Source organism: Lonchura striata, chromosome 9, assembly GCF_050655825.1.
Source record: "Lonchura striata isolate lonStrDom1 chromosome 9, ASM5065582v1, whole genome shotgun sequence".
In the NCBI taxonomy this organism is placed as follows: Eukaryota; Metazoa; Chordata; class Aves; order Passeriformes; family Estrildidae; genus Lonchura; species Lonchura striata.
This window is the reverse complement of record NC_140711.1, coordinates 24,088,815-24,104,979: the sequence shown is the minus strand read 5'-3', so window position 1 is coordinate 24,104,979 and position 16,165 is coordinate 24,088,815. Positions and strand designations below refer to the sequence as shown.

At 50.5% G+C, this 16,165-nt stretch overlaps 2 protein-coding genes and 1 long non-coding RNA gene across 48 annotated transcripts in view; 2 read left to right on the top strand and 1 right to left on the bottom strand.

Annotated features, from left to right (window-relative positions):
• Positions 1 to 16,165, top strand: part of LOC110477604 (uncharacterized) — a 282,637-nt gene that overhangs the window by 249,741 nt on the left and 16,731 nt on the right. For 36 of the 46 annotated variants that reach the window (XM_085587293.1, XM_085587289.1, XM_085587287.1 and 33 more), the window contains one exon: positions 14,999 to 15,164. The exons of 6 other annotated variants lie outside the window; for them this stretch is intronic. Coding sequence is in view for 13 of the 40 variants with exons in the window: in XM_077785722.2 (XP_077641848.1) it covers positions 14,999 to 15,103 (105 nt within the window). In the remaining 27 variants the exon portion in view is untranslated. Of the gene's footprint in view, positions 1 to 14,998; positions 16,101 to 16,165 lie in introns of all 46 variants that reach the window. 4 more of the 46 variants (XM_085587292.1, XM_085587296.1, XM_085587313.1 and 1 more) reach the window with 1 other exon arrangement.
• On the bottom strand, positions 429 to 9,913 carry LOC146766687 (uncharacterized). The gene is made up of 3 exons (XR_014957248.1): positions 9,780 to 9,913; positions 2,274 to 9,477; positions 429 to 1,847 (listed from the first exon to the last, which is right to left on the bottom strand). It is a non-coding gene; the product is annotated as an uncharacterized LOC146766687 (long non-coding RNA).
• LOC146766686 (uncharacterized) lies at positions 3,634 to 10,847 on the top strand. Its single transcript, XM_085587318.1, has 2 exons — positions 3,634 to 4,394; positions 4,898 to 10,847. The coding sequence occupies exons 1-2, from the start codon at positions 3,634 to 3,636 to the stop codon at positions 4,977 to 4,979; spliced, it is 843 nt and encodes a 280-aa protein (XP_085443444.1). The 3' UTR covers positions 4,980 to 10,847.

The following is a 16,165-nucleotide window of genomic DNA, read 5'->3' as shown; positions in this document are numbered from 1 at the left end:
AGAGCATCCCAGCGGTGGAGGGCCAAGGGATCTGAGCGGGGAACAATGGGAATTAACACCATTTCAATCGCTGAGGCCACTCTAATTAGATGTCTGGGTCCGGCGAGATCAAATACCTGAATCTAAACCCCTCGGCTCGGTTTCTTTCGCTTGCAAATGCTTCTGAAAAACGGTTCTTCGAGAAACCAAGCTACCTCCATATTCCCCGGAGTCCCTTTCGAGAAGTTTGGCCGATAACAACTTTCTCCATGGGTTGGGGAGGCCGGCGCGTCCCCTCCCCGCAATGGCCCTGGCCCGGCACCCCCGGTGACACCCCCGCTCCCCCCGAGCTGCTGCAGGACACTTCGGGCTCTGCTCCCATGAATTATGAATAAACCTCTCCTGGGGAGCCCCGGCGTGGGCCCATCTCCGCTCCCGGGGCTGCGGAGCCCCGGCGCGGAACTGCCCCGGCCGTGGCAGGGGAGCGGCTCCGGCCCCAGCTCCCGCTCCCAGCAGCCCCCTAAGCCGGGAAGGAAAGAAGAAAAAAGAAAGAAGGAAAGAAGGAAGGAAGGAAAGAGAAAGAAAGAGAGAGAAAAAGAAAAGAAAAGAAAAGAAAAGAAAAGAAAAGAAAAGAAAAGAAAAGAAAAGAAAAGAAAAGAAAAGAAAAGAAAAGAAAAGAAAAGAAAAGAAAAGAAAAAGAAAGAAAGAAAGAAAGAAAGAAAGAAAGAAAGAAAGAAAGAAAAGTTGTAACTGGCTGAGAAGTGAGTTTTCTGACTAATGAAATCCAAAATGAGCGGCGAATATAAAGTATTGTAAGATTTCTTCCCTGCACCCCAGGCACTGATTGGCAATACTTTTTTTTTTTTTTTTTTGTGCGTTGGTTTGAAAAGCAGGAAGAAATGTAATGAATTGAGTGCTGTCAGAGATGTCTTCTCTGTTGATGTGGTGAATGGCAGTAGCTCCCTGATCCAGTGCAGGTGCAGTAGAGCTGGGGAATAAAAGAGGGGGGCTCTCTGTTCAGTGGAAAAAGCACATTCCCTACAATAGACCACACACTGCCAGCCAGCACGGCATCAGCTCACACTCTCAGACTTTTTTTCGCCTCTTTCTACAGTCCTGAGCTCACAAAATGGCTATACATTAGCACTAGTTAGGGTTTGCTTTTAATGAACAGTTGTGACTCCTTTTGACCAACATTTAAATCTGCTGTGCTCTCTCTGAAGACAGGTCTGTTTTGATCACAGGTTTTAAAAAATGGCCCGTTTCCTAACAAGGCGGCTTATTCAGGGCCATCAGTTACATTTGATTGCAAAAAAAAAAAAAAAAAAAAAGCTCTCGATTAATAAAACACATTTCCCAAGTGCTTCTAACGGGAAAGTTTTTTGCTGTTTGTTTTTTTTATATATATAATAAAGTGTTGTGAGGAGGAGGAGAGACACTGTTTTGAAATGGATGAGATGGTCTAATCCTATACACGAACGCATTTTAATCCTGTTTAGAGATAACCTGTCTCCTTTTTGGCTTAATATATTATCCTTATACATGGATACAAAATTCGCAGTCTTATTAATTCAGTCCAGATTGTTTTATTGGCTTATTTCCATAATATTTTTTTAACTTTTTTTTTTTTTTTTTTTTTTTTTACCCTCTCGACGATCTGCTCAGAGTAAGCTAGGTTACACTTGGTTACACAAGTTTTATTCGAAATTATTTCCAGGGCGAGGGCTCACTCCTCAGCCAAGAGGACTGATTGATTCTGTCCCTCTCCGCGTCGATTTGATGTGCCTCGTCCTATCGCGGCCAAGCCAATGAACCGGGATTTTCATGGCATCCCGGAGCAGCCCTTGCTGATTTCTCTTGCACCTAACCTGCAAGAAGTAGATTAAGCTCTTTTGGATATACTTGCTGATGCATTGCGCCGAGGAAAATTGCTCGGCGTTTGCTTATAGAAACTCACGTTACTGTGAATGTTCCTTTTTTCCCCTAATCGTGGTAACAAATAGCATCAGCTCCTGGAACAGTTTGGCAAAGCCATTCTTGCCTGAGTAGTGCTAAACGGGAGAAGCTGACAGCTACCCGGTTATTACCTGAGCTCCGAGGAGCCCCCACCCCCAGCCGGTAACAAAACGTGTTGGCAATAAATGACATTAGAAGCAGCAGTCAGGTGCCGCTGGGCGCTTGCAGCACGTTTCCAGGGGGCAGATCCTGTCATCCCGCGCACAAACAATGGACCTCGTCTGCATAGGAGACAAGAGATCGATGCTGCTGTATCATATCGTCATATCACACCGTACCATATCGCATCGATAATCCTGTATGAAAAACGTCTCGTTTCCACTTCGTTCGGGACGTTTCCACCGCGCCGGAGCATCATCACCTGACAGCGCCTTATTGACTGCCAACAAGTTGTAGCTGCCCAGCCCCAGCCTTGGCCCCGCGGCAGCTCAGAAACAAACGCAGGGGAGCTGGGCCGGGGGTGGCGGTCCCTGCCGGGGCCGGGGGGAGCCAGCCCCGCCCGGGAAGGGGCTGCGCCCCGCCGCTGCTCCCCGCGCACCGGACAGCCTTTGTGTCCTCCTGCTGCACACACCCATGGTTAATCCTCCTTCTACCGCTCACACCCCGGACCCAAGGGGCAGCTCCAACCTATTTAGATCGCCTTGGTTGGTTGCACAAATTTAAGTGGCAAATGAGTTATAAACCTAATAACTGCTTTAATAAAAATAATGATTTGATTATGGCAGAGGAAATTTGCTGGAGTGCAGGGATGCGGCTGGGTTTGCGTTTTGGTGGTGGTGAGGTTCGTCTTTGCTTGAAACTCAGACGCCTTTAGAAAACGTTACTCCGAAAAGAAAAAATCCCAAACTCAAAACAAAATTAAAAACAAACAAAAAGCACCCCAAAATCAAAATCCTAAGAGACTTTACATTTAAAAAATCGTCCTGGTTCTCGGAGAACCGTGGAACATTTCCCGTGATATTCGAAAGAATAATTAATTTGTAAACAGAAAAATCAATATGAGATTTGGGTGGCTTTGAATTAATTGAGAACAGTCAACACAGAGGACCATTAATCACAAACGCTGGTACCTCTTTCGCTTTTTCCCCGTTAAGGATGAAGTTTCTGCGCCTCTTTCAAGTGTATTTATGCTTCTGGTTTTACAAGAAAAAGTGAGGATGCAACAAGACCAGTCGCGTTGTCCTCTCTATACTTTTAACGCTAGCATATTGTTTGATTACTAATTCGAGTTAATATGATCTTTATGGCAACATAACAGTGGATAATTGGCCCTTTTTCTGAACAACAATGTAAATCACAATCGCTTTATTATTTAATAACGTCAAACGCTTCGTTGGATTGGCCCCGACAGAGAAGACCTTTTCTTTCTAGGCAGTGTTGTTGAGAAAGAACAATGCAGATCTAATTGTGGAGATTTCAGAAGTTGGCTCCTGTAAATGAACAGCTTAGATATGGAAGTTCCAGCAGATGTCTGCACTTTTCCCTGTGACAAACCTTGTAACCCCCCTTCCTCCCCCTCTGCCCCGTCCTCCCCCCTCCCCGACTTATTGAAGATTTTTTGTTCTCACATCCTAGCAACAACCTAAATCTTCCAGTCGCGAATACACCCCTTTCCCCTCGTTGCTACCCAGCCCTCAGATGGCCGCCTTAAGCGTACACACCAAATTAGCGCTTGGCCCAAGGCGCGCTCGCCCCTCGCTCGCCCCGGGCCCCCCATCAGCTGCGGCCTGGGGGGTGTCGGGCCGGCGGGGGCAGCCGGGGGGCTCGGGGCTCTGGCGCTGCGCTCCGCCACCTTCTCGCCAGCCCCGGGAGCGCACCGGGATTTGTTTTGCAACAGTTCAGAGGCGGCCGCGAGTTGCGCTCGCCGTTATGTGGCAGGAGATGTGTCAGGGCCCGCAGCGCCCGGGATGCGGGACGGGCCCCCGGGCGGCGCCCCACGATGTGCCGCCCTCTGTCCTGGGTGCTCGTGCCTCGGCCCCTCTGCCCGGCCCCGCTGAGCCAAAGCCTGCCCCTCCACCCTGGCAGCAGCAGAGAGCCTTTCCCGGCGGCGGGGCCAGCGCTCCAAGGCAGAAGTTGAGCGACTTCTGGCGGAGGGGGGCGCACCCCAGCGCGCATCCGCTCTCCCGGCCCGGTCCGGCACTGCGCGGCTTTTCCCTGGCGCTGGAGGCGCCCTGCCTGCCATGGGCCGCTCGGGGCGGGGGTCCCGCTCCCCTCCTCCCCGCCGCCCCTCCGAGGACAATTCCAGGAGAGGAGTTGACTTGGCAAACTTTAGCGGTGGGCAGCGCCGCTGGGCCCCCGCCCCATCCCGGCGAGAGAGCCCCGCCACGGGCGTGGGGTACGCGGCGGGGCCGTGGGTGCCAGCCCTCCGCGCAGCCCATCGCTGCCAGGGCTGTCAAGAGGTGAGACAGGTACACCGAACTCGAGATACTGGCCCTTACGTTAGCGCGCGGGGTTTAATTAGTTGAATTTTGGAAAACCACCTAAATCCTCTTGTGGTGCCAGCGCGGCAAAGCCCCTTTCTGCTCCCTCCCGGTGTGCTCCCGCAGCTGCCCGCGGCCGGGCACAGCGGTGCGGGTCCCCGGTGCTGCCTCGGGGGTGCCCGGGGCCCCGGCATCCCGCCCGCTCAGCCGGGCCCTCGGCGGGGCACCAGACACCGGGGCACCGCAGCCTCGCACCTGCGACGGGTGCGGGTCTCGTTCGTTTGTGAGGACCCACTCGAGGGAAGTGCTCAAAACACAGACCTGATCACTAAAATTACCCGAAAAAGAAATCCAAGTTGATTGTATCGCCCTGTCTGCAGCCGTGGGAAGCGGTTGATGAATCCCTGTTGACCTTTGAGCTTTTTCGCCTCGAGTGGGTAGAAAAATCTTGATTTTTTTTTTTTTTTTCCCTCCCCTCCTAGCTTTCCCGGCTTGTTTGTTTGTCTTACAACTTTACTTTTCCCCGCTGACATCACCTGGCGGGGGGAGCACGGAGCCCACTGAATGCTGCCCGTGGGAGTGCGGGAGCAGAGGGGGCGCAGCAGGGAGCGGGGGTCGCCAGGGCTCTCCCGACCGGCAGCCGCGGCCCCGCGGCGTGCCAGGGGTTAACTGTGCCCGCTGCGGGGCTCTGCGGGGCCAGGGATGAAGCTGCGCGACTTCCCCCAAATGCCTTCAAGAGGAGAGCGAGTCCCGCAGCGCCGGTTCCAGCGGGCCGGGCCGGGCCGGAGCGGGCCGGGGGCGGCCCAGGCGCCGCCACTCCCCCGCAATGAGCTCATCTCCATGTCTGCGCCTCCCGCAACTGTGAGAAAATCCGCCGGGACATCCCGCGTGCCGATGCTGCCTGGGCTGCCCCGGTCGCCTTGGTGACAGAGCCTGGGGGGAAACTACATAAATAAAATAAACCGAAACTTTTCCCGGAGCCGGCGCACGGCTGGGAGAGGGGGATAACCCCACGGCCACGCGTGTCGTTCCTGGGGCCGGGCCGCCTGAACACCCGCCTGGAGCCGTGCGCGGGGTGGGGGCAGGGAGGGGCTGGTGCAAAAGTGCCCAGGGACAGTCCGGGAGGGGGAAGGGAGCGCTGAACAGCCCCACACTTATCAATAACAAGATGTATAAATATCAAAGTGAAGAAGCCCGAGTAAGTCTTTCTAGAAGCGCGGAGGAAGCTTAAGCAGCTTTCTTTAATGGTGATTTGTAGCTCTGTAAGGGGCACGGATAGCAAATACCCTGCAGGTGCATGTTGTAACACTGCCATCCGGACTTTAATGTAGATTACTCTCCAACTCGTTTGATCGGTCCTTTGAAACCCTTTACAATTGCCTGTGACGAACCGCCAGTCTCAGGTTTTTTTTCTTTGAATAATGCCTTAAGGGTAAGTCCTCGGGGCTTTTAAAGATCTCCAGCACATTAAAAAAAAAAAAAAAAAAAAAGAAACACGTTAGGTTTTTACTTTAGAGCGTGGGTCCATGTCTCTCAACTTGGGGCTGTTAACAGGCATCTTTTAAATCATTAATCATCTAATAACCATCAACTTTGTAAGGGAGATATGAGCATCTTCAAAAGACCTTCAAACATTTCTGTGGCATTTGGGAACACACTGGTTAAAATTTAGGAGGCACACAGCCCATCCCTCCTGCTGAAGCCCTGGAGCTGGTGGGTCTCCGGTGTTTATGGACTCTCAGCTGGATAAATTTGTGCTGAAGGCCTTTTCCCTGGACATCGAGAACCTCCCGGAGCGGGTTTGGAGAGTAAACGCGAAGGGTGATGCAGGAGAGAATCCCGGCCGGGGGGCCTCCCTAATCTCCCCTACGAACATCCCGCATCCCGGCCCTGCTCTGGGACCCTCGCCCCTGCTGTGTTGGTGCTTTCCAGCAAAGAGTGAGAAGTTTTTGAGGGGGTTAAAGAAAAAAAAAAAAAGACTCGAAGACACAATAAATCCCTTAGATGTTTCCACTCTCACAGCAAATAACGTTTAACCTTTAATATTTATTCGTTGCTATTAATTCAAAAAAATAATTACTGAACTTTTGGCCCTTCAACTTCCACAAGCAGTGCTTTGTTTCCCTAAAATAAACTTGGGAGAAGCGATCCCTCTGTATCAAACTAGGGGTTTGAATTAAAGGCCCATTTGGGACACTTGAGACTACAGAGGGTTACACATAAATAAATGCCACATTTGCCTATTGCAAAAGTTTTCCCTGTCCTTTCTCAGTCACAACAGGGGAGGAAAAAGCCGTCGTTTATTATCTAGTGCTGGGCAGGAGCAGCCCCTGTAGAATGTGCTCTTAGATTTGGCCAGCAGAAGAGGGACTCTTCCCCCCCCACCCCCCCACCTCCCCAACAGCAGCTCCTTTTGTTCTCCAGATCTCTTTCCCAATTTCAAGCTTCACTTGCAGATCCTAAGTTTGTTTGTTAATGACGCTATTACCATCTGGCTCGTCCTACTTTCCAAAAGATATAAATCTCCCCAGCTTCATTGCCTACATTATCATCTAAGTGCCACCATAGCTGGAAGAAAAATATGCTTTCAAGGTTGCAAATTCTCTTGCACGGAGCGGGTTCCCCGGGCGCGGGGCTGCCGCCCGCCCCGCCGGGCTGCGGCCGCTTGGGAGGGATGCGGCCAAATGGATTTCACCTTGCAGCGATGCTGGGAGAGGGAGAGACACAGCGTTTAAGTTTTCCACCAGAAACTTAAGTGAATCTTCCCCCTATCCCCCGCCCCCCATCCCTCTTGGCCCCTTTTGTGGCTGTTTAATGCATCTGGCTACTTTGAACCGTTATCTTCCGCGGGGAGAGGGACGCCCGCCCGCCCGGCGGGGCGAGGGCAGGATGGGTCCTGCTCCTGGCAGCTCCTGTTTGCCCTCACCCAGCGTGAACCCCCGTCTCTCCGACATAAGTACATATTCCATACGTGTGAATAAACCTTTCCCACAGGCGTTGTACAGTAAAGGAAAGAAAACTTTGGGCTCCTCTTAGTGCAAAGCGGCTGCGGATTTGTGTGCGTTTAAGCATAAAGGGACGGGGGGAGGGCGAGAAGGGGTGGGGGAGGGAGTTGGGTCGGTTTGTGTATGGGCTCCACAATGACTCTATTTATTCGCTGCAACCAGCCTGGGCAGATTGAATAGGCGAGAGAGAGACACTCAGCCTTCCCAACGCGTGGGCTTTGTGGGATCCAGTCCCCACTAGCAGATTTCGACTGCTAATTTCCCATTCTCAGGGGTCTCCTGCGAGGAGACACGGCCGTGCCCATCAACTACGGTTCCCCCAAACACTGTCCGTGTTTCTAGTCCTTAACCTCTCCGCGTGCAAGTTTAGCATCAGGAGAAGTTTGATTATTTCGTGTTTCTTTGCTGGATCTCCGGCAATGTTTCGGCGGATTAAAAAAAAAAAAAAAAAAAGCCGAATATTCTATTTGACGACATGTGTATACACACACACACGCACACAATTGTCAAGTGAGGGAAAAGATACTCCTTTAATATTGGAAAGAAACCCAGGGATTTTTTTCCCCGAGTGGTCTGATTGTTATAAATAATTACGGATGAAAAGAAAACTCACTTATTATGCACTTCTAATACTGTGACTGCACAAGAGAGAAAGGGGGCCAAACCAGTGATTAATTAATATCGTACTGGCGTAGCTATTTTCTCGTGAAAGGCCTTTCCCCCCTCGCTGCTACTGAGTTATCATTCCAGCTCGAGTCATGTGTAGCTAGGAAGGGATCTTGTTTATAAATTTATATGACGACCTTTTCTTTGTGTGTGCTCTAAAGTTGATATGGACAAATTGCAGAGGTATACAATTTAAGTAGATGCACTTTTAATCACCGATCATTAAAATGGTTATGTTAAATATACTCAATTACATGCATGACTTCACCCTAACAGTACTTTCTATTCTCCCAGCTGCTCACGTATTCCTTAACTATAGTCAGCAGAAGAAACTCGATTATGCTGAATCCATACATTTCTATGGATTTCATCAGCCTAATTAATGCTTCAGTGTGGTCCATGTGTCTGAATGGTCCCTTTGCTATTACTTGGGTAAGGAGGCAGTGCTGGAATGCAGAGGGTCTTTCTTTCAAAGATACCCATGGGGGTCACTCTAGGACTCTAATGGCAAAGGTAGCAAGTGTTAAATAGCAGAAACATGCAGAGAAAGGGAAGGCAGGGATGTTAAAGGGACATTGATACTGTAGGTATGCCCAACAGGTCAGTGATGATAATTAAAACGCTTAAAGAAGAAAAGGTAAATGGAAAGCTTCCACAATTCGCAGCATGCCTGGTTAAAAGCAAACGAACCAGCGCAAAGAAACGCGCCTGACGAGGGAAAAAAAAAAAAAAAAAGTTGACAGCAGATTTTTAGACTAAATAACTACTAGGGCAGCCTCTTCTGTGAGCACTGCATTTGAATGCCCCGTCCCTTCTCTAATTTTCTCGTTGTCGAATTGCGACGTGTCAGGGAGAGGATGCCCGGCCGGGCAGAGCGGGCGCTCCCACGCTGCCGGTCCCGGCATCCCCGGGCTTCCTGCGGCCCCTGCCGCTGCACATGCACGGGGCGCTGGGGGAAGGAGCTCTCCCCCTCCTCTCCAAGCTTTCTTCCGAAACCAAGAAGCGATTAAAATGAAGGGGATGTTGCAGCCTTAGGGGAAACAGCCAATGGCGGCTTTTATAGCGCATCTTCCCATCTTAGCATTTAGCGGGATATAAAAGGCACGCGTCCTGCTATTCCAGCAACATTTTAATCGACGAGAAACGCATCGAGATTTTTTTTCTTTTTTTTTCTTTTTTTTTTTCTCCCACCTGTTGTAGTAGAAGACCATCTGATCACACATTTCTCTGGCTGCTGGGAGACGTGAGAGAAAATCAGAATTCTTTCTTGTCACCCACTGCTCTGCCAAAAAGGTGGTGTTGGAGACCGCATCTCTTCCCTGTTTCTCCACCAAACACTCGACAGCTCAATTGTCCTAACTTCGAGTCGGTGCGTCTCTTCAGCCTTCATCCTTCAAGTGGAGAGAGAAAGCAGGGAAGATTTCAGATCTATAACCAAATTATAACCTAGGAACTTTATGCTTGTCATGCTAATTTAATGACTTTTATAGTAAGTGTAGACTTTCTGTCTTTTGAAATTAGCTCTTCAAAACGCTTTGTGTAATGACAGGCACTAGACATAAGAGACAAATGCACAAGCAATAGTGGGATAATAATCTGGCAAACACTGCACCATTTAATATTAAAATGGAGAACAAAGTGCGTTAAATTTCAGCGTAGAGGTGCATCATTGTCTGATGCCACTGGTGCACACCTGGGCTCCAGAGTGACCCGAGAAGGGAGTGCCCTCCAACAGCCGCCGTGCCTGGGTTCACCTGGAAAATGAGCAAGATGTGCAGCACAAAATAGTCCTTCACCTAATGCCTTCTTGTCCCTTCGCTTTCTGGTGGTGTTCACACGTGTCTGTGTGCTGTAAACATCCTGCTTTCCACTGGCTGGTTCTGCTGGGCCCGGCCTCCCGCTCGCTTCCCAGCGGGGGCGTGCGGGAGGGTGAACGCGCTGCGCTCGCACTGCAGGGCTCGGAACGTACACATCCCTCCCTCCTCAAGAGCGTTTCTGTGCTCACATGCTATGAGTGGTCCAGAAATCTGTCCGAGAGATGGTCTTGATAACAAAGGGAGGAGTAAACTCAAAGCTATAGGCGTATTACAATCTGGGCGACTCACTCATTGCCTGTAATTGTAAATAAGGTAAGTTCACACGACGATCGAGTAACGAGGGAACAAGAGCCCCATTTTAATCAGGTGGTTATCTCTCCTTGGTGGAGATCAGAGCTCCATTGCTCCTGGCCTTCTCATTGTGCCCCCCTGCTGGAAATGACAGCTCCTTCAGAAATAACCAACTTGGTCTCTGGATGGGATTTCAGCTCTTTTGCACTACACATGTACCAATTGTCATTTTACAGCTATAGCGAAACCCCTAAATTATATAAGTGTATCAACTCGGCCTCATTAAATCCCCCCCTTTTGGATAGCCTCAACATTGGAGAGCATATTACTGTAAGCCAGAGAAGAAGACTTAAATTATATCCGAATGGGGATTGAAACATAGTGGCACTTAGGCACACTTCTTGTCTCAGCTACAGAGGTTTCATTTTCCCCCTTCAGAGTCTTATAATATTACAAATGCAAAGTTTCCTCATGTCAAATCAAACTAGCTGAAATCTTGTTTCTTAACTGAGCCTCCGGGGCTCTTTTTGGTGAGGACAAAACCACAAAGATATGATCAAACACCATAGCCTGACCAAAGCGGAGTTTATCGTTCATCTGAGAGAGTTTCCTAATTTGAAACTAAAGCCGTCCCCTTCCAGAAAGCATCTGAACACGCTGTGTGAGTTGTTTTCCTGCGCATGTGTGCGGGTAAATCGGGGTCTGCGGTAGGGACAGCGGGCCCAGGGCAGTGTTTACCCCGCGGCTTAGTGCACACCCTACCCACGGGTTGGTGTTTCCACCCAAGCCGATATGAAAAGAACCATTTCGGTGGGAACCCCGTGCCCACGGGAGCCGCCGCTCTCGCCCAGGGGCATGGCCGCGCCGGGGGCTCTGCCCGGGGCCCTCCCCATCCATGCCTCGTCCCCGCGTGGGGCACCCCGAAAAGGCTGCGCTGGGTCCCCTTTTGGGCAGCGCCGCCAGCTCCGGGAGCGGGGCCCTGCAGAGCCCCGCGCCGAGCCCCCAAAGCTGCGTTTGCCGGGAGGAGGCCGCCTTCCCCCCTTCTCCAGCCCTCGCAAGAGGGTCAGTGGTTTAACCAGGCGTCACCAGGACTTCGTTTTATCCCCGGTCCACTGAAGCGTGTGGCTTTTAGTGACTGATGGCCGCTGTGGCTGTCCGCGGCACAGTTGCTCTCACGGTGCGTGCTCCAGATGGGCACGTCCCGCAGGCTCGGGGCGGGGGGAGCACGGCCGCTTTGGAAAGGCCACCGAGACACTGAGATTTGTTCTGGGTCAACCCTCCCCTAACGCCGAAGTTGGGAAACAACTTTCGCAGCGTGTGTCGGGAAGGGAGGGAGCGGCAGCGGGTGCCGCGGTGCGGGGCGCCGGCACTTGGGGCTGCCGGGGCCGGGGGCCACCGAGGCTGGGGACTGTCCCCCCCCTCCGCCCCGGCGCATCGCCCCCGTCCCTCTTCCTCCCCGAGCCCCGGACGCGCAGACAGCACGTTTCCAAACTTTGAAATGCCAAATCACGTTATTGCTGTGGCAGGAGGCTGCTTTCGTATCTGTGACAGCTGAGTTTTCCCCATCGATTATGTGACACTGCAGTTCATTTACACAGCTCAAAAGCTTAAAGACACTGGAGGAGCCCTCGGTTTAACCCGAAATCCTAACAGAAAGTGAATCAACTTTCTGGCCAGTGTTTAAACTGATAGATCAAAACTTAATTTGGAGAGACAGAAAGGGAGAGAAACGACAGCACGGATTTATCTTGCCCGGCGTCCTTCGCTGAAACTTTAGAAACTGTGGCGTGGAAAATCCATGGCCGAGATGCTAATGAGAAGGAGCGCGTTGGGTGTTCAGGGATGTTATAAGATTTCAGAACGTAGATTACAGGGTCTGATTTTTTTGTGCATTAAATAGGTGCGTGGCCCGAGGCTGCCGGATGGCACCGGGCTCCGGAGCGTCCCTGCCCGCGGGGTCGGGCAGAAGCTCCCGGCCGGGCAGGAGCCTCCCGGGCTCGCCCATCCGGAGCGCCCCGGCCCCGAGCAGCACGGAGAGCATCCGGAACAGCGGGCACTTAGGAGGGTGGCATTTTCCTCTCTCCCATGGGGACGGGATCGTCCCCCTTATTCTGCCGGGTTCTTCCCTGGGCTTCTTTTAGTGGGGGCTTTCCAGGAGCCAGCCCAGCGCCCGGTCTCTGCCGCTCCCTCCCCCGTCCTCGCCGAGGTTTCATTACTTGCTGTTAGTGCCTGGAAACAATAAAGGATGTGGGACTGGGCTTTTATTGATTATTTGTCACCCTGTATTTGTCAGTTTCAATAACTTTTCCTGAAGTTTTACTTACGGGCACTTGAGCTTTCGGATTAGGCCAGCTCTGCGGATTGCAGTGAGGGGTAATTATCCGCTGGCCTGCTTCCCTGCAGCCGGAGAGAAAAGAGCATTAACGTATAGAATGGGCAGGATCCGGCCTGAGCCCCCCCTAAAGCGCTGCCCGGGCGGGAGGCGGGAGCAGCCAGGAGCAGCCGCAGCCCCGCCAGCTGCCCCCGGCCCCGGGGTGCAGCCAGCCCCGCTCTGCCTCCCGGGGGCCCGGGCCGGGGGGCTCCCCCAGGCCGCCGCAGCCCCCCCTTCCCTCGGTTTAGAGGCGAGGGATCAGCCCTCAAGAGACGGTCCCGCTCTCGGGAGGGGGAACCCACGGCGCTGGGGCCCGAACCGGGGCTCTCTGCTGCGGCCAAATCCCCGGGATTCAATTAAAAAGCTGGCTCGCGCCGCTGGCGGGGAGGCGAAGCCGGGGGATTTGTATTATGAAGATCGACTCTTCAAAACTGCCCGCCTGGCAGCCCGGCCGCGCTCCCGAGGGGACCCGGCTGCCCCGGCCGGAGCCCCCGGCAGCGGCAGCGGAGCCGGCCGGGGCTGCGGGGACCTGTGGAAATCGGGCGGGTCGGCAGCCACCGCCTCTCTCGCAGTGTTTTCAGAGAGGGGGGTCAAACCTTCCTCGAGAGAAAAGACCTTATCCCTGGCCATCTTCCTCCTCTCATAAGTTTCCTACGCCTCACAAGCGCTGCCCGCTGCTCCAAACGCGCTCCAGCCATCCACGCTGTGAGCACGCTGAAGGCGAGCATCATCGTTCCGCGGGCTGGCAGGGTGCCTATCGTGGCGGGGATAGCGTTTGATGTGCTGTAGCTCATGCCACTGCAAGCTAAGAGACAAGCGAACACAGAGTGCCCAGTTACACGGGATTTAATTACAGCGGAATGCATTCTCCATGCTGATTAGGAGCAAAATCAATCGGGGGCTTATTTGCCACAATGAACCAATAAAAACCCAATTTATTAAAGCAATAATCTCAGCCCCAAATGGTCTAAATATTATTGTTTCAATGGCATTGAGGGAATTCAGAGTGAAAGTGTTACACAGAGAAGACCAGGGAGTTCTACTCCATGAATTTAGCAGGAGTTTCTAACCCCGTTCCAGGAGCTCACTTTCTGGCTCAGAGATCTCAGAAGAAGGGGGCTAAGTTCCTCTATTTCAAGTCCAGGTTGCAGTGGTACCTACAAGGCAAGATGCTCTGTGGTCTGCAGCTGTCTGTGCTGAAGCAAACATGGTAAACAGCTTCCTACAGGACTGAAGGATTTCCTGCTTTCCAGTGATTTATATGTGAAATTCCTGGAGGAGGGTAGGCCACACAGAGATCCCCAAGCTATAGGCTGACATAAAAGCCTTGTGATATTGAAAAACACCACACAGTGTGCCAAAAATTTCTTTGGTAGGGATACAGGAGAAAGGGATTCCCTGAGGTGGGTGCTGAGCACCAGGCTGGGGCACATGGGCATTTTGGGGGGCGGTGTGCCCCCTGTTCCCCCCTCCCACATGAAACCAGTCCCATGCCATGGCACTCCAGAGTGGGCAGGCTGCTCCCCTGGCAGCAGGGCTGGCAGGGGTGCGGGAGAGGCAGCGCTGGTGGCCAGGTCACCCTGGGAACTGCGGGGCCCACCAGAGCTTAGAGTCTGTGACTCAGGAGATGCTGATTTTGCTTTACAGCTTTCTGTAGCTCCAGTCATCTCTGTCCCAAACCGGAGAGGACCTCATTTCCTGCTCAGTGCTGTGCCAACCACAAGCTCTTTTCATAAGGCTGCCAGGGGTGCCTGGCTGTGGGAAGGACAGTCAGTGTTTGTCACCAGGGAATGAGCTGGCATCATAGGTCTAATCTGAGTCAACAACCTGGCTAGCCCTGAGCATGACTTCATAAATCATGGTATCTCATTGAAAGGCACATGCTTATATATACAGTGTTGTTCAAAAAGAAAGAAAAGAAATAGAATTTAACAAACATTTTTTTCTTCCCACTAGCCTATTGATCAGTTACCTGATTGCTTCAATTTACATTATTTCATGCTGAGAAAAAAAGAGAAAGTATAAAACCATCATGTGTAGCCATAACAAAAACACAAACGAAAAAATCCATCTCCTAATGAGAGGGTTAACCTTTTTCTAACACATCCTTAATAACAGGGAAACAATCTTAAAGTGTTTTTAATTTAAATTGTTTTAATGTTTAATTCACTATTGCTAAATAATATTATTAAGTGTCTATGTATCTATTTAGCATTGAGGCATATGATATTTCAAAGAAATTGAACCAGTTTTGAAAGGAAAAAGAGTCCTGTACTGCATTCACTTTTTTTTAATGTTAGCTAACGCACGTACACTGGATTGCCTTTTTCTCATCCTTCCAGCAGAAATGAAAAGTAAGTCTGGAACAAAAGATCAGTCCTGTGCTTTTTGCTTTGCACACCCAAACTGCCTGCTTTATTTCTGTATCCATAGGGTCTGTGTGATCTCCTCCCACGAGAGGCGACTCAGCAGCTCGGTCCCCTCTGCCATCCCAGCACTGCCAGGGGAGAAGCCCAGGAGGAGCAGAGCAGTGGCTGAGCAGCAGCTTGAATATCCATATTTAACTCTTCAAACAACAGAAGATACTTCAGAACCATGTGTGAGACAAAATGCCATTAAAGTTTGAATCATTAAACCTCTGTTTAGCTGTACTCAAGAAATGAGCAGTTCATAACAAGCGGGGAATACTGATTGACAGTTTGCCATCAGGAGCCCTTAAGTAGGATTTTTCCAGCTATAATGCAGTGTACTCTTCAGTGCTCCCTTTTGCAAGATGCTATTTCAAGTAGAGGAGCATGAGGAAAATTTACATAAAAGCTTTGTATGTAATATGTGATTGCCCTGAAATTAAGAAGCACCAGTTTTCCCCTTCTTTTTTCCAGAAATGAAGAGTGCACTTTGTTTTCTTGTTTACTTAGCACGCTCTGTGATCCCTTGATGTGTTTCAAGTGTTTTCTGTCAGCATCATGAGACCTTGCTTACCTGCTAAATTTTATGTGTGAAGTGATTAGTGCTCAAAGTGCCTGAAAAAACCAGCACTAATGATGTCTGACAACTTTTGGGGTTTTTTTTTGCTTTTTTCTCTTAAATAATATTTCATGCTACATTAAATAGGTTATGCAGTCTCTTCTGAGAGACTAAAGCAATGAATTGTTGCATACTTAATGTTTCAGCAAGCAGATAGTTTTTAGAAGGAAAAATCCCAGAAGACAGCATGGAATTCTTTCCCTGAACCTTGTCTCAGCTTTTTCTCAATTCAATGAAAAATGGTAGCAATTTGGAGAAAGATACAGAAAGAAAAATAAACATTATTTCACAATAAACCTCTTAGTGTGTCACTTGTGATCACCAGCAGATATTAGAAATGCTTCTTGTTAAATCCACTGAGCATTATTTCTTCAAGTTGAAATGTTTTTAGCCAAACTGTTTTCTTGATGTTCACATTGGATGCACCAGTTAGAGCCAGAGCAGTCCAAGAGAGAAGCAAACAATTAAAACTTTTACGTGTTTGATTCTTGATAGACATCCCTACAAGGTAGGTTTTAACGTTTTTTTTTTCTTCTTAATTTTTCGTCTTTTTTTTTTTTTTTTTTTTTTTTC

What these genes read in the sequence shown, in the direction of transcription:
- LOC146766686 (XM_085587318.1), top strand. Translation starts at nt 3,634, where the DNA reads ATGGCCGCCTTAAGCGTACACACCAAATTAGCGCTTGGCCCAAGGCGC. An exon ending in GCTGCCAGGGCTGTCAAGAG is followed by an intron (nt 4,395 to 4,897) that starts GTGAGACAGGTA and finishes CTCCCCTCCTAG; the next exon opens with CTTTCCCGGCTTGTTTGTTT.